The sequence below is a fragment of the Anoplopoma fimbria genome, chromosome 12 (assembly GCF_027596085.1).
Source record: "Anoplopoma fimbria isolate UVic2021 breed Golden Eagle Sablefish chromosome 12, Afim_UVic_2022, whole genome shotgun sequence".
NCBI lineage: Eukaryota > Metazoa > Chordata > Actinopteri > Perciformes > Anoplopomatidae > Anoplopoma > Anoplopoma fimbria.
In genome coordinates this window covers 14,956,826-14,975,008 of record NC_072460.1, presented here as the reverse complement: position 1 = coordinate 14,975,008, position 18,183 = coordinate 14,956,826, and the positions used below count along the sequence as shown (strand labels likewise).

The 18,183-nt window shown below is 41.3% G+C and overlaps 1 protein-coding gene across 1 annotated transcript in view; it reads left to right on the top strand.

Annotated features, from left to right (window-relative positions):
* Window positions 1-18,183, top strand: part of LOC129099457 (ERC protein 2-like) — a 138,834-nt gene that overhangs the window by 43,640 nt on the left and 77,011 nt on the right. The window contains exons 9-12 of the mRNA XM_054608706.1: window positions 3,843-3,980; window positions 8,432-8,620; window positions 12,589-12,630; window positions 13,214-13,407. Coding sequence (XP_054464681.1) covers window positions 3,843-3,980; window positions 8,432-8,620; window positions 12,589-12,630; window positions 13,214-13,407 — 563 coding nt within the window. The remainder of the gene's footprint in view (window positions 1-3,842; window positions 3,981-8,431; window positions 8,621-12,588; window positions 12,631-13,213; window positions 13,408-18,183) is intronic.

The window sequence follows — 18,183 nt, the reverse complement described above, 5'->3', positions numbered from 1 at the left end:
TGTGTATTTGTGTGCGGCACATGCGTACCATATCAGCGCCAGGAACTTTGGGTTTTACAACTGTCCCTGTCATATTTTCAGAGGCGATGACAAGCGCAGAAATATGAGTTGCCGTTCAGAAAGGGCGCCCAATTATTGTTTGGTATTTTTATTGGTCCAAAAGAGTTTTAAAAATACAAACGATTGTATTTTTATGGTGGTCACGCTCCACGCTGGTCTCCTTTGTGTTCTGCAGAAATGATTCCTCTGGAGGACACCGAGTTCTATTTGGATGGAAGACAGACGGGTCGACCGGGTTTGTGGTTCTGCTGCGGAAGAAACTGCTTTTAGATCATGTTTTTTGCCAGAAACACAAGGCCTGATACTGTTTCACTAACTTCTCTCCCATTACATTAGAACTCAGCTTGTCTTAATCGTATTCATACTCTGACTACAGACTGCAACAGCAATGCAACATCAAAGCTCCCAATGGAGCCAACCAAAGTGAATCAAAATGGTTTTGTTGACATTTATCAACGTGTTAACTTAACATGAATGCATGTGGGCTATTGTTTGATACTTCAAATTCCTCCTCTCACACAAATATTTGTCACTCATTTGAGTTTATGTTTTGTTAAACTGATGACAATATCACAGCCCACTTTAAACCCACTTCCAACCCACTACTTTCAACAACTAGTTGATACTGTATGTCAAGAATAATATGAGTGTAGCCAGCAGCACCATGTTTAGAATAGTTAATACCTCCACAACGGATAGCCGTGGCAGGAAGCACTGTGTTTTTTGGTTGTCCATCTGTCCCATTCTCTTGAATGCAATATCTGAGAAACGCCTGGATGGAATTGGACTTAAGAATAAACTGAATATAATTTGGTGGTCAAAGATCATTGTGACCTGACTAAAAACATTTTTGCCATAACTCCGAATTCATATGCTCATTAAGACAATTTCACACAATTGTGATGACATTTTGGACAGATGTGGATGTAAACTTCAACTTGACTGGTTGATGCAGTCATACAACCAAGAGTCGGTAATTCTAGTTTTATTTTACATAATTATGTCAACGATGTCTATTTTGCAAAAGGTCAGTAAAAGGTAACTACGCATTGCCATATTTAAGGAGAACCTGGTCCCATCCTATCAGCTGGTTGATAAAGTTATCAGACTCATAAGCGTAAACAGTGGTGAGCCATGTGTGTGGGAGTTGACTGAGACAGACGTCATGGTTTCTCAGGAGGTTACACACTCACTGAGATAGACAGTCCACACTGCAGTGCCTGGCCCATAGAGTCATGGTAGCGGCCTACCGTAGGTGGTCTGCTTCAGCGGGAGGTGTGTGTGGTTTGAGAGTGGGATGACATATGCACAGTGGTTTAATGATAAAAGCCTGTGTGTATGTGTGTGTGTGTGAGAGAGAGATGCGGGAGTATAGTTTGAGGTAGCCTCATACACAGAGATAAAATGAATGACTGCTGCTCTCATCATAACAATCGAGCTACTGCCCCCCTCTCTCCCAGAAAGGCATATGGCTGCCCTGCGCCTCGCCTGTCAACAAAAGGCATTTCTCTTCGGAGAGTATGTTTTGATTTTAGCGAATTCTGACAGAATTCCTTTGCCCTCTTTCCCATATCCATGACTCATGTGACTCCTCGATACAACGTTTAACTTCTGTTGAACGTTTTTCTGCACAATTTCACAGGAGGCAGAGCGACGTGGCTAAACATTTCATCGAGTGGTTGTTATTTTGTGCGACCAGGCCAAAGCAAACTGAAGCCTGCTAAAGAATGTAATCATTTATCTAAGACCAGGGGCAACATGCTCAATTTGACCTGAAATAAGGCTCTGTGGTGCCGATAGGGATAGGGAGCTAGGGGTGTGCATGAGTGTAAATGTATATGTTTCGGTGGGTATTTACTATTTTACTGTTTATTTTAACAAGGTATGTCGAAGCTACTGAGCTGCTACAACCAAAGGTCAAAGCCATGTTTGGTTTGTTTGTACTTCATCTTGTGTTTAATGCGTGTGGAGATAAGCATGTTCCAGCCTCAGTCTTGTTTAATCTGTGAGCTTCATGATGTTGAGACCGAGAACGTTATAATGTGTCTAGCTTTGCTTCTCAAGTGGCTACGTCCCTTGGAAAGCAAGCGAAAAGTACCTCTTCAGCTCTGTCACTTGAAAATGAGAGAAACATAAGAGAATAATCACCTCAGTCTCTTTCTCTCTCACGCAGTATCAACCCCTAAAATCCATTCTATCACACCCATTGCAATCATGAATTGCTGGGAATTGTATCTGACTTTGGTAGTGTGAAGCTTTCCCATCATTCCCTGAAGGGTTTGATGTCCCTATCGCTTGTGGACTGACCTACCAGAGCTTTTAACTTGGCTATATAATGACCATCATTAACCTATCAAGATCTGCTGAAGGGTTCTGACTGCTTTTTCCCTTCCCCTCCTGCCGCTTTCCCTCCGCTGCCAAAACCAAGATGGCTCCATAAAATCTTAGCTCTTGCCCTCCAGGGAGCAGAGAACACCAAAGTCTGAAGTCTAATTGGATTCATTTGTAAAATAGCTGTGGAGATTTGCACATTATCTATCTATGTACCCATGACTGGAATGCAGCTTAAATGTCCCCCCCACTGGACATTTTCTAGCCTTTCACCATCTCAGTTAAAATGTGGTCTCTTGATGGCCTGAAGTGCTTTTCTTTTATTTATTTTATTGGATTCTCATGTTCATTAAATAATGAATTCCTTTCATTGCCTGTGCCTTTCCTTTGTACAATTCAAGCCCTGAGCTGAGAAAGGACCACTTGGGTCAAATGTGGAATTAATGCTTTGCAGCAGTGAGTGAATGGCGCTTTGTCTGTCTGTAGAAAAAACACTAAAGAAGACGGAGTTGGCGACAGGGAAATATGCCAGTGTATAGGTCTCAGGGGATCTCAGTACATCAACTTTGCAAATTTAATGTTTTTTATTGATCAAGATGACTTTAATTAAAATGCAATAGAATGTAGAGTGTGCTTTTGGGAAATTATAAGTCACCATGTCACCATGTCCTGTCATCACATGTGCTATCCCTTTGTAACTAATTTGTAGACCTCTGGAGTCTCATTGCATCGCACTGTGCCCTGCCCCAGCTGCATCTGCTAGTGTTTTGTTTGGTACAGCTCGGAGCGTTTTGTGTTTGGGTGTGCGCCTGTGTGTGTGGCTGTGTGTGGCTGTGTGTGACTGTGCATGTGTCTTTGTGTGTTTCTGTTCTGTTTTGCGGATGTTCATCAGATAAAGGCTTTTGAACACAGCAACTGGCTATTGCACCACCACTTTAGTGACATGAGGTTAGCCGCAGAAAGGCAGATGCAGAGACACAGTCTCATAAGCCGATGATGGGCTGAATGAACTCTTAGTATACCACTACTAAACTAGCACTGAAGCTGATTTATGTTTGCACCTCTCCACAGAGTCTAACTTCTAACTTCCTGGATCCAACCATAATTGTCTTGACCCAAGCCTTACAGTTGAGACTTTCTTCACTGCTCATCTTTAAGATGCCAGGCACGAATGGAAGACATTACAGCAGGAAATTGGAGAATGCGGCCAGAGGCTGAGCACACTATTCAGTGTCTAGATTCATCTTCTCGATGAATCAGCGGTCAATGGGATAATTACTTTTTGTGGTACTTCGGTACCGCAAGGTGTCCAGTCACGTTAGTCCAGTTGTGTACTTTGCACGAATACTACTTTTTAACGTTTGATCTAAACGTTTCTGCCCATAACGCTTGTTTCACATCAGCATGTTACTAACCTCAGCTCCTCTCTGTCTCTGTCCATCTCTCTCCAGATTGAGAACCTGTTGGAGCAGTTAAAGGATAAAGACAAACAGCTGGCTGGGTTGAGGGAAAGGGTCCAAGGTCTTCAGACTGACTCCAGCAACACAGACACAGCGCTGGCCACACTGGAGGAAGCTCTGTCAGAAAAGGTACAGGACAGAGGGAGGGATGGAGGGAGGAGGAGGAGGAGGAGGAGGATGGCCTCATTTAAAAGGTTGGAGGTCAAGGAAATCTGACAGAACCTGCTGAGAAAAGAGACTCAAGGTGAGGGTCAGGGTTGCTCTGGTAGAACAGTTGCCGGATGGATGGTGTGAAGTATTATGCACACTAATAATGGAGGAAACTAAAACTTGTTTGTCAGATGTAGACATAACAACAGATAATACTATACAGACTAAATAAAGACTCCCAAAATGACACCGTTTGACCACCAACTGGTCTGGAGAGGTCTGGAAATTTTTACCCACTGAGGCACATTTGTCTTTAAGGAAGCTAGTTTACGGCATACAGCTTAATTAAGTTGCGCTCTTTGCTATGACTCAGTGCCATAATTTACTGACCCAGACTCCTGATTTATGGATCTTGGACCACACTAGATGAGGTCCTCTGAAAACAGTAAGGGGGGGAAGTAGAAGGGAGGTATAAGGTGAACATAGACGGAGGATTAGTCCCCGTCTAACTGCGCTGAACATAGGGAGGGAATGATCCATGGAATAAGAGGAGGATAGAAGTTTTGAAAAGGGGAGGAATGGAGGGATGGAAAAGTGGAATGGCAGGCAGAAGAGGCACAGCCCTGATGGAAGAGGTGGCCTCAGAATTAAGGGAGGAAGAGGTCAAGGAATGTAAGGATGGAGGCAAAAATGAAAAATGAGTAGCTTCTGCAAGGCATTTGAATGAAGAAGACAAAGAACAGAGCTGGCAAGAGGAACACAGTTACCTGAGAGTATCACACTGGGATAGAAATTCAGTACCAGATAATACAACCACGCACATATAGAGGAAAAATAGTAACTGTGACCATGAGGGAACTTAATGAAAGAGAGATTGTACTTTTAAGTCTCAATGGACATCGTAAGGCAAGTCCAATGTTAGTAAAATATCAATATCATTGATTTTTAACTGGATTTACTGGCCTACATAGACTCAGTAAATAGTATAATGAGCACAGTAACTTATGCATATATATATTTGAAGATACATTGCAGCATTAATTGCTGTACAACCATGTTAATCAAGTTGAACTAAACAGACCAACGTCACATGGGTGGACAAATGAGCATTTGTTATTTTTCGTGCAAAATAATACGAATAAAAAGAGGGGCTGGTCTCCATAAAATTTCACCTCAAAACCATTGAGCTAGCATGCCACCACTAACATTAACAGATGAATGGGCTTGTTGTCCACTTAGGTGCTTCATCTTTAGTAAAATGGAGTGCATTTCATTGCACATATACATTTACCCAATACAATGTATTTTGCCATATTTTCTGGTAAAGGAGTTACTTTCGAGAACAGTGTTTTTATTTCTACTCAAGCCTTTAGCGATTTGTTCATGAATTTGCTAAAATGTGTTAAAATAAAGTGCATTTTGTATTCTCATTGAAAATAAAAAACATATCTTAATTTACATGTAGATGCCATAAACTTCAAATGAAATTGAGTGCATTAAGTGAAGTGGTCAGTCACTATGGCTTGGTCCTTCACAATTATGTCCCACTCCTCTTGATTCAGATTTCAGTAACTCCGTGATGTTACTACCTGTACAGCTACGTGTTGTGATGTCGTGAAGTCGTAATCGTTACATTCGACTCGGTGGTCTAGTCCTCTAACTTCGCCCCTCAGGGCTACTCTCTCTCTGCAGGGGGAGCGATGTTTTGACACGTTTCTTCACCTCTTCACTTCACTGCTACATCTATCATTTGTCGGCAGGAATGAGTCAGAATCACATAGCGCCGCTCTAAAAATATAGGGCCGCTTGATTGTGTGACCTCATGTTGTGATTTTGGCCAGATAATGTGACAGACCGGGAGGTCACAGGCCTTAGCTTAGAAGGCAATAGGCAGTGGCATCAAGCGTTATAGGAGGGGGAGGATGTTTGACACACAGGGATTCGAGGCAATTTAAAGGATATGTTAAATCTCTTTAAAACAGGATTTAAAAAAAGAATGTAATAATTCTAACTTGAACTGCCTGGCTTAATTTCTGATGGACTTGATTTTGCCTACTTTTGTTGCATGTTTGAAGTTGTTGCTGGCACACATTTGTTGGTACTACAGTCTTAAAAAATGATTTCTTTGGCGCTGCAGGCTAAAATGGTTCCCATTTACGTGTTTGTTTGTACTGCAGGCAAAAAGATGGATGCTGGTTTACATTTTGTTGGCACTGGCTGCTGCTTAAGAGTTTATAGAGTTCCTAGTTTGGGCAGATGTGGAAGTCCAGCTGTACTTCTTGTTTTTTCTGTGGCTACCACAGTTTTAATGTTAATTCTTACATATTTCTGTTGTGTTACTTGTTCTCTGACCTGCCAAGTGCATAATTAGGGGGACTGGTCTTAAGGGACTGAAGAGACGGTAGCAAAAACTCTACAGGAGCTTCCACAGAAAAAATGGGAGACATGCATCTCTCCTGCCTGGAGAATATGATTGGATGTTACGAGTCACAGCTGTGAATGAGACAGTCATTGTGAAGCATATTGCAAACAGCTGATGCCCATCAGCTAAAACAAGCCTGACTTCAAGTGCTCTGCCTGACCTAGCACTATGCTTTGTTACTGAAAAGGTGGTATTTAAACTACATCAAAGGTTGGTTCTGCACGAGAGATATAACATTTGTGCTGAGTCACCTAACAAAGCCTCCTCTGTAAGAAATGTATGTCCTTTACACAATGTTAAGTGCTTTGACACTGATCATATGAAACCAGGTGAAGTGGAGTAAGACACAGGGGTGCTTGAGTTCATGACAGATATGTGTGGAGTGTTGAGTGTGTCTATCTGTCTATGTCTGCTCTTTAGGCTGCAATTATTTACTCCAATAGTATTGAATTTCATTTTAGTTGAACTGCAGTGAATTTATTGAATCTCCAAAAAAAAAAGTTTGCAATTGCTCACTAAAAGAGATTTATTAATAGACTAGATGTTGGCTGGAGTGTTTTTCATTCAGTACATTGATGTTTTCACTTAAAATGATCTTTTATCACCTAAATTTGTTTTTGTTGCTGACGGACTTTGAAATGAATAGCATAATGGCGACAATAAACTGTAAATCCCTTTTCTGCCTCGGCCGATCTGTTTACCCAGAAACCACTTCTGATGCAGCCTACATATAATTGAGCTAAGATGAGGAGTACGATGGCGAGCTTTTCAGACTTTGTGGTAAACACAGGGTGGGTGTAATGTGTTTACAAGAGCGAGTGTGTGTGTTGCTAATCACCCTCCCTGTCACAAACCTGCTCTTGGAGCCAGTCGCTAGCCACAGTGCTGTGGTTCTAATTAACAGGCTGGGGCATTGTGCCCGAGCCGAGCCCTGCTCTTTGGTGTTTGTATACGCGTGTGTGTGTTTGTGTCTGACTGTGATGTAATGTGTGTATATTTTTATTGTGCTTACGGGCGCTCCACACTTCTCATAGAGGCAGGTTTTATTATCACATCCTGGTCTCTTTCGCTAAACCCCAAACATCCTAGAGATATTTCATAATGTGGGGAAAACACCCAGGACCTATTAGCCATGTGGTCTCTCTCCCTTTATGATCTCTCTCTCTCTCTCTCTCTCTCGCCCTCTCCTCCAAAGCCCACTATGCAGTGCGTTACTGTGCCAGGTCTAGTTAGTGGGTGTATTTGTCCAATTACCCAAGGTTTTAAAGCTGCCAATCATGCAAGCGATGCCACATCGTAAAGACTCATTGCTGAACTGTGCTCTGTGCCTAAATAAACACCTGAGTAAACACCTTGATAATCACTTCAGTCCACACCTAAACACGCACACACACATACACCTCAACACACACCTACTACACACACCTTGCATGCTCCGCCACCCATGGTGTGGACCTGGCTCTCAAGCCATCGCCCAAAGCAGTGGTCCTCCCACTGTCCGATGTGATTAGGGAATAGGGAAAATTATGATGTAAACATTCCAACTTGGCTTATCAGCAGGCAATGCAGAGTGGCTAGGAAGTGATCTACTGCGCTGTCCAATCCATTCTCAATTAATCTGTCTCTGCCCCTCAACCCTTCTCCTGCTTGCTCCATCTCTCTCTGTTCTACTTGGCTCTGATCTCCTCGTGTTCGTTCTATTATTTATGGCAGTATTATTTATAGCAGTATTATTTATGATGGGCATTTATGAGTTTGTCTTCAGCCTCACTCTGCGAGGCATGCTGGCCAGCCTTAACAGCCAGACCCTGGCTAAAGTTATTCAATAATGATAGGAAAGAGATGAAATCACAGAGGGCTGACAATCTTTTGCACACTGGAAGCAAAACACACATTTTTTAAATGTGGATAAACTTTTATGCAGATGATAGCTATCTAGGCTCTTGACTATAATACTAATCACCTCTCTCATTAAACATTATTTTCTATTGTCCTTTTAATATTTCAGGAGCGGGTCATAGAGAATCTGCGTGAGCAGAAGGAGCGGGAAGACAGGGTTCGGCTGGAGGAGTTGGAACAGATGAGGAAAGAGAACCAGGTATTAAAGGACAAACTTTCAGCCCTGCAGCCCCAGAAACTGTCCCCGAGTCAACCTGCTAACTCCGTCCCGACTCAGAACCAGAGGCCTGATGGAGCGGTCAGTATGGATTGTTTTGATGAAGTCATGATACCTTAGGTGGTGATGTTTTGTTGATAACAGAAAAGGTGTGTGCGTGTGATATGCAGTGCTTTTGAAAACATGTTTTGGATAATGTATTACAGTTTTTATGAAATATCCAAAACAAAACTTGTGGTTGAAACGGTGTGCATGTTGATACAAGCATTGATAGTCTGGTATGTGTATGGACTGCAGACAAACAGCCATCAATATTTCATCGTTATCTACAACAGACTCACACATGCTTTGCCCCTTGTGCCAAGCTCTAAAATGAGCCCAAACACAAAATCTTGTTTCAAAGACCTCATAAAACAAATAATAAGTGCTGTTCCCGAAACCTTTCAGTGTTGAATACTTCGAAAGAACGTCATGGTGCTTTATGATTACTCTTCATTGTACAAAAATAATTAAAATAATTTGCTTTTACAACTACTGTGCACTGGTTGTAATACACTACTTGCACCCTGTATTTACACTGCTTACATCTACATTAATAGTAGTTCAACTCTCTTACCTCCTGTGTGCCTCCAAAATATTGTTAGCAAAGGGCCTGCCTGCACTTTGTCCCAAAGGATAAAGGGATGAATTAAGAGAGAGTGATTTATGGATGTAAAATATCCCTCTAACCCTGTCCGGGTGCCAAGTCAGAGGCCTGGCTGTCTTCTTTTCCTCTTCCAGGCTTACAAGCCAGGACAGAATCTCGCCCTGCCAGAATTTATGAGAATGTTTTCCTTTATTCTCATAAAAAGCATACACACATCTCATTCCTGTGAAATGATATCTTGTTGAATGTTGACGCGGCACCACATGAAAGGGACAGCAGCTCCATAACTCTTTGGAGCGAGCAGATTCACACTCCGACAGAAGTGTTGCCATAATTGGACTATTTTCTGTACCTGGCAGCAATCAGACCTGTTATGTAAACTTGCAGATTTTTTTGAAAAACACATCTGATGTTTGTGTGTTTATATATGTGTGTGTGTGTGTGTGTGTGTGTGTGTGTGTGTGTGTGTGTGTGTGTGTGTGTGTGTGTGTGTGTGTGTGTGTGTGTGTGTGTGTGTGTGTGTGTGTGTGTGTGTGTGTTTCATTCTGTGTGCCCTTGCATGCAGGCCAGAACAGAAACAACAGTTGAATTCATGTTTGTGCGGATGTGAGAGTGTGCAGGTGTGTTTGATCTTATTGTAGCGGAGTGGTGTGTTAAAGGTTGTGAAGGTGTAATACTTAGAGGTGAACTGAAATGGTGCCTGAGTTCAGATTCTGATCAAACAGACCCACCGCGCAAACACATACACACAAGTACATTGACTTCAGTGCCATCAGGCAGTATATAACACAATTTGATCCTGACAACAACATGTACTTTGGTCTCAATACTGGAAAGTTCAGATTTGCAAAGTAGTACAATACAATACAACTTTATTAATCTGCAAAAGTTTCACTTGATGGTTTCGATTAAATGTGATGGAACAAGAAAGGAATGCTGGGTTATTTACATTGGGCATTTCCTTATTGTACTTCTTAAAAAAAAGTGTTTGGCTATATAGATTCATCAGGTTTTGACAGAAACTATACATCAAATGTGCTTGATCTTAATTAGTATAATGAAGAAATTTCCTGAGAAAATTAGCTGAATTTTCCTTGTGACTGTAAGATATTGAGGCTGGTGTGCAAAATGATTATATTTGGACATAGGATATTATCCGATTTTTTTATTTTCCTCAAAAACTTACTTGATATATAGTAAATCATTTTGAGATCATGACATTAATCCAATAGTTGTATGAGAAGCATACTTATTTGATGTTAATCTCAAATACCTCCAAAAATGGAGCTTTTGCCTGACAGACATTTACCTCTCATGCAGATGTAGAGTTTGTGTTCGCCTTCAGGTCGTGTACACACGCTGGCCCACTCAATGTATCTGCAGATGTTTGTATTGTTGACTCAGTCAAGCTGTTAGCGGAGCTTTTTATCTTGACCTCAGAGCTCTGTTGACTTCACTGCATCCTCATCCTCTTCCCATAAAACAGTATTTGTTGATGCCGGGGTTAATAAAGGACTTCTGGAACTAAACACTAGCTCTACAAAGAGAAAATTGTTAAGAACCTCAGTGAAGGCAATGACCTTTCCAAAGAAGGTTGGCATGAATCAGCAAGCATGCACCACTCCTCAACTCACTTTTAAGTCCTTTTCAAAAGACTCTTTTCAAACCAGGCGGATGTCATATCTTCTTAACTTTTTTGTTGCTTTTTCTTTTTTCTTGGTCTCTTTTCCTTTTGTCAATAATATCGAGATAAGACTTTCAGACAATGATTTCTGAACTGACCGATAATTTAATGCTCAATGCTAACCAGCCACGATTAGAGTGGGTATCCGCTGACCCAGTTCAGATCCTGGTGGCCACACATATTTAACTTATTTGTAATATTTACACTTCTGAGACATTTCCAGGAATGATAATAATAATTTCATTGACCAAATATGTAATCGTATCTTTACTGCCTTCCCCCTCCTGTCATAATATCACAAATTCCCGTTGGACACAATGTCCTCTCAGCCCCTGCTTTCCCCTGTCTGTATTTTCATTTTTTCACTGAAAGAACATAACAAACTCTGGTCCACTTAGGTCTAATGCATTTTGTGCAAACTAAGATTGGGTTTGATGCATGTGCACGAGTGAATGAGGCTAGGTGTGGAGGTAACAGGGGTGAGGTAAACAATGACTCTACTCGTCTTCCAGGGGGCCAAATGTTCTTTCTTCTTCTTTTTCACAGCATGTAATCCTTAGTACAGTCACATTTCTATAGTATACACATTAGGTGACATTCTTTAGGGGCTTTTTAAGGTCACATTTGGCACATATATTGTACTCATGTTAGTCTAAGTCATATCCATGGGCATACAGATGTGGGAACAAAAACCAAGTACACAGAATAAAAGAGTCACCATTGACATTTTGAGTGTATATTTTAACATTTACAGATGTAAACGTTTTTGTTTTTGTGCTCCATGTGCTGTGCCCATGGCAGTATCTCCCATATACAGGGGCCCACTTATGCATATGTTTTATCTGGGAAATTATAAAGGAAAAAAAGAGGCATTTGTTCAGATTGGCTAGTGGTAATAGTTAACAGACACTCTTTTTTTTCTAATGACAGACTCAAGCAGAGCTACATGTACAGTCCCAGACCCATGTAGCCCCAACAATAAATTGCTCATTGTGTGTGTGTGTGTGTGTGTGTGTGTGTGTGTGTGTGTGTGTGTGTGTGTGTGTGTGTGTGTGTGTGTGTGTGTGTGTGTGTGTGTGTGTGTGTGTGTTGTGCACGCTCACTTGATGATGTTTAAACGAGTGGCCTCAGCTGTTTCAACAAGTAAAACAATCTTCGCAAACACAGAAGACAGAGTGAAGTGAAGACCAAGCGAAAGAGGGAGAAAGATAATTCTAGGGTACAAACTTCCTCTGGGATATTTTTCTCAGAGAAGAAAGAATTCATCAGTATAACTCTGTTTTTTTCAACATTTTACTTAGAAAATAAAATTGAGATGTTTGGTGGTCTCATAAAATCGCAGCCAAACAGAGAGAGTCAGTAATTTTATAATGATAATGACTGAACTCCAAACTCTACATGACGGACGCCCCGAGGAGGCAACTGATAGACGCAAACCACAGAAAAGCAGGCGGCAGAGGAACGGGGGGGGGGGGGTTGATGAAGGGATGGGAGCGGATGAGGGCACAGATTGGTTCTGCTTCAGCTAGATAGTGACCCCAACCACATACTCAGGATTGACTTACCTTTCCCTTTAGCTTTCAAAGCTACCCATGCACAATGATCTCACACAGACCCTTTGTAATTGTCAGTGTCCAATCTCTCTCATATGACTGTACTTGGTTCTTATACTGTATTCCTAATTTAACATCTGTTTAATTTATTTGTATTAACTTCTAGGTTCCAGCCAAAGTAGATGGGCCTCCAGCAGGAAGCCCCACGGTAGGTTCTTTTATTTTATGCTTCTTGTTTGTTTGTTCTTACATGTGTGTCTTTGATGCGGAGACCATTTTAGGACATCTCAGACTCTTTCAGCTCTCTGTTGCCAGACCTGGTTTAACTTTAATCTGTCTGAGCTGTATTTTGTCACGCTTAGCTCAACATCCATTCAGCCGTAGCTGTCCTTTGTCGTTTTCAGATATACTTTGTCATTTGAAGCTTTGCTTGGTCTTCCTCAGCTGCAGTGCCAGTTTGTTAGCTTCAGCTGTACCTTGTTAGGCTAAGCTTTTACTTTGCGAGCTTCACCTGTACTTAAGCCAAATTCTTACATGGTAACATGCTAATACTTACAGTTTACAATGTAGCATACTAATGTTTTAGCACAATGCTAACTTAATTCTATCATACCATTATACCAGTTCCAGTATATCACTTTTGAATATATGTATTGTTTGAAGTCTGAGTCTGGGATGTCCTAAATTGGCCACTATATATCTGCTGTGATAATTCCATAATATTAAAATATGTAGTGTATTGTGTATCACTAATATATCCACTTGCTCTCCGTCCTGTCTTCCTCCGAAAGACCCAAAACTCGGAAGAAACAGTCCGGAAGTGTCCCGACATCACAGATCGTCTGAGGCTTCTGGAGCAGGAAGTGGCTCGCAACAAAGAGGAATCTGGGAAGTCACAACTGGAAGTTGAGAGACTAATGGCAGCTCTCAGGGATGCTGAGATGGACAAATTGTGCAAGGAGAAGAAAATCGCTGATCTTGAGAGGTGAGGGTAAAAAAATTCAGTGACATTCATATGCATCACAAGACACCATCTGGGTGTCCTCAGAGAGCAGTGTCCTTCCAAGTGACCGGATCTTTTGTTAGATCTCAGTTCATTCCTAAGTGCTCTATTTATAAAGGAGTAATCCACGAGACATAAACTGTCTAGATTGTGTCCTCCCAGCACTTGAAACCACTTCCACGCTGTCATGCTTTTTGCCTGATGTAATCACACTCTAGAAATGCACAGTGTGACCAACTGTAATGATCTGAATCATGAGGCTTAATGTCCTATCATTTGTTTCCTTGTACCAACGTCCGCAGACCAGGGTAAGTAGTTCTCAGTGTGCCTGTTAAATGTATCATCATGATACCGCCGACATTGTCCCTAGCCATCCCTCTTGACATCATGCCATGACTGTTGGGTTGGTTTTAAACTTTCCCAGTGATAAAGTTGGAAATTGGGGCATTTATACTCAAATCTGAATCCCAGCAAGCTCAGATTTGACTTTCCCAGTGGGACAGTAAATGTACTATGCATTTATGGCAAACAATCTTGGTCCTCATTCCTGTCACAGCAATAACACAATGAGAGACTTTATATGTTTCCTGACTTTTATCACTGGAGACATATAGCCTCTCAGTTGCATTGATTTCTGCAAAGCTTCTTCCATTGCCTCCTATCATGTGTGTTTTTCCCTTACATCACACTGTGTTTTAACATGTGTCTGTAAACCCTACAGGTAAGTGGTTTTGTCTTTGCATTACTGTAAATGCATTCAGCAAGTGTGTGTGTGTGTGTGTGTGTGTGTGTGTGTGTGAGTGTGTGTGTGTGTGTGTGTGTGAGTGTGAGTGTGAGTGTGTGTGTGTGTGTGTGTGTGTGTGTGTGTGTGTGTGTGTGTGTGTGTGCTGTATGTGTGTGCTTGTGTGTTTTTAAGTTGCCAGGAAGGCTGCCAGCAGCATGCCAGTGGGAGGTGGTGTACCCAGGCCAGACACTGGCTGTTTATACTACTCTGTTTATTACTGGTGCAGTGCTACTCAATTATCATCTGATTTATGGATTGGCATGGTGTGTATATGTGCCCAAAAGAGTGGTTGTTTAGTGCCAATGCAGAGGAACTATATGTGAGTGCTTGGGTATTCACTTCATCTTTGTGTCGGTGCATGTGTGAATAAGAAGCATAGAAAGGGGCATGGTATTACATGTGTCTATACAAAGTGTGTATCTGGAGCAATTATAGTTAGTCGTGTGCCGGTTGGCAAGTCTGTTTTTATAGATTGATAGTGGGTGGTTTCTCTGTTGATGGATCACCTACTGCATAGATGAAGCCATGAGTGTGAAAAAGGTATGTTAAAGAACTATCATCAAGTATGTTAACCCTAGCTTTGGTCCTGAATGGCTTAGAATGTATCTGGATGGGCTGCATGTGCCGAATCCAACACAGTTTCCTGCTGCATTCATTACCCGTTTTACAGACTTTGGCATGGAAGCCATGTGCTGACTCACACTGTGTGGGAACGCATGAAGTATAATAGGGATACAGTAACTCCCGCAGAGTTTGTTCACACAGTCTACTCTCTGTTTAAATGTGTTTGTGCATGCGTCATGCCTCTACCTCTACATGTGTGTGCTACTCACATGCAGCTGTCACCAGAGTGTGCTCATGCACATGTGTGTGTTAATCTGTGCGTCTAGGTTTCCCTTTGTGGGATAGGAGTGTTTGGGGTCAAGCGTTGGAAGAGTTTCTTTACCCTCAGCTCGTCCATCTTTTCCGGGGCTGCTGTCTCATTAGTGTCAGACAGTCACTCCTATCAGTCTGACCCCTCCCCTCTGGTCAGCATGGAGGGGTCAGAGGGCAATGCCGGTCAGCTGCAGGTTATCAAAGGAGGGTCCGCTGCCGTCATACACTGTCACTTTAATATAATGTCAAATAAAAAAGAATTGTAAAAGTTAAAAGCACATGAACACGCAATTCACATACTTTAGCTGTTGTAGAGAAAAGCGGATCATCAAGTTATTGTAGTTACATTCATGTCACGTTATCAATGGAAACTTTGATTTAACAAAGACATTTAACATTAATACAGACAAAATAATTTCTGCATTTGTGTGTGTTTGCACACGTGTTATTTCACAGCATATAGGCGGACGACTGTGTCTGTGTGCTGATTGGACTTCCGTGTAAGACAGTGCAAGATTTGTCTGGGCAGAGGATGAATGTCTTTTTAATCAGAATGTTTCTGTTGGAACTCGGTCAGATGGCCTATTAACCGCTATCTGGATGAAGAGAGAGAAGCACAGATGAGGAAAAGGACACTTTCTCATCCAGTTGGCAATGCAGCAGAGAGAATCAAAGATGAATGTAGCCAGCAGGTCATTGTAATAAATACCGTCCAGCACAGGGGAGAGAGACTATCTTCAGCTATTTCTTAGCTTAGATCTCTCACTGATCTACTGCAAGTCATCAGTGATAACATTTGGTTGTTTATTGTTGGTGTTTTATTTCCCGTCATGTGTGTAGGTGTAAATCCTAGATAATCTGCCTGAGTGATCAGAGACACTGAAAAGGCTTTGTGGAAAGCATCTCTCTCAGCTGTTAACAATAATGCTAATAGTTGGATTTGTTAAGTAGAACTCTGATCTCTTGGATCAGTTTGTGCACATATGGTGGAATAAATTGGAAAAATGAATACATTTCATAGTATGACATACTGGTAGTGAATCATTCTTAACTATTCCCGATGAATTCAATTGATTAGCACTGTGAGTGCTTGCCCTGCATTATGTTTCTACAGTTTTTGTAGTTGGTAAGATAGTATTGAATGTCTTAAAGTACAAGTTAATAAGTCCATTGGATAGTATTTTTTAAACATATTCACTTTTAAGTGTGCAGATTCAAGAGATTCTTGGTATTAAGAGGTTGATACTTTTTGCACTAAAGTTGTTCTAACATGGAGGATTTCCTTTCCTCATAACTGTATGTTAACACGTGGAATTTTTGAATAGTTTTCAATGCTGTTACAAACCTATATATTTAATGTTTTTGCAAAGATGTGGGAGCTAAACATTGAGATATTTATCAACCTCCCAGTCTCACCATATCACAGCCATTGACGTTGTAAGAACTCTGGTATGTAAGGGAGGGTTTCAGGAAAAGGGAGGCGTGTGTGTGTGTGTGTGTGTGTGTGTGTGTGTGTGTGTGTGTGTATATGGGAACGTATGTATGAACTGTCTGTGTGTGAGTGTTAAAGTGTGTGTCTTGGGTGACTCTGAGGAGAATATGTGTTGGTAGTGTAGCTGTCGAGGGTCTGTTGGCTGGTAGAAATCGACGGTTTGGATGAATATTCATACACTCAAAAACAACCACACAAAGTTACACTTATCATTTTAGGCCCTTTTACTAAGACCATAATCAAATTCCAGATGTTGAGAGCATCAGTCTTTTGTAAAACACACACACACTGTATGAATTCACGCAAACACACACACACACACATAACTCAAACTGTCTGTATACAATAGTGCTATGTAAAAATGTTTGTAATTAGTGTGCATTTACGTGTGTATTTGCCGGTGTCCACACTATTTAAGTTTCCATCTTAGCTTTGAAGAAGACCTATCAACTTCCTGTTTAACTGTAGAAATATAGACAAGTAGCACCTGCATCAGAAAGGAGTGTTTCATAACACACATATCAAATACATAGACGATAACCAACAGCGAATCACACTACATCTCCTCCCATTTAAACACTCAGAGACACAAGCAGACTTTAACCTTCTTTTTTTCTGTTTCTCTCTGTCATACACACGCAGACAATATACCAAGGCAACAGTGAACCAGTATTTGTGTTGCGATAAGATTCAACATATATAAGCACCATATAACATCCATCAGTAATAAACAGACTTGTTTAATTCTCAGCACTGCATCTCTAGACCAGCGCTTCAGATACAACTTTAGACTTCACTGTTGATCCAACGGCCTCTTGCTATAATTTCACGTCTTCTCTCTCTTTTTCCTGTACCCCTCTTCTTTTCACACAGAGAAAATGTATTTAATTCAGATCATATCTGCCTTATTCCATATATTGTGCAACCCTAAGTAGTAACTGGCCTGGTGTGTCCTGGTCTGCTTGAAATCAGAGGATTTCGTTCCACTCTGCTGTTTATTAAAAGAGAAGAGGAGGAGACACAGTAAGAATTAAGAGTTATGAAGGGGAGATAGAAATCTGGACTTTTTCTTCTTTTTTTATTAAGGTTATTACTCCTTTTAACCTTTATTTACCCGGGGAAAGTCAACCGAGAATGCATACTCTTTTCCAGAAACACCCTACTTAATATACGTAGTTTCCCACATTGAGATCTGGGAGCGTCTCTGTGTGACCGCAACTTCCTGCTGTTGGCCACTCAGCAGCTCTAGGGCATGTTGGCAGTACTCATTGACCGAGGTTAGACGATCGCTCATTCATTCTATTTTTCTCAATGCCCTTCTAAATGGATGTAAGTTCTAAGAGACAAAACATGAGAGACAAACAAGGAAACGAGTAATGGGAAAATGGAAAAAACAGAGTGGATGAGAAAAAGAAAGAAGGATAGAAATATTTATAGAGATACACAAGTGGAAAAACAACAGAGCTGTGCTTTGACAGCCAGAAATAAAGTGGAGATGCTTATGTTGGAAGGCGGATGTGTGGAATGATCAATGTGAAAAATGACTTATTACGCTCAGTTTAGGAAATGGCTGGACTTATTCACAGTGCTCTCTCTCTCCCTCCCT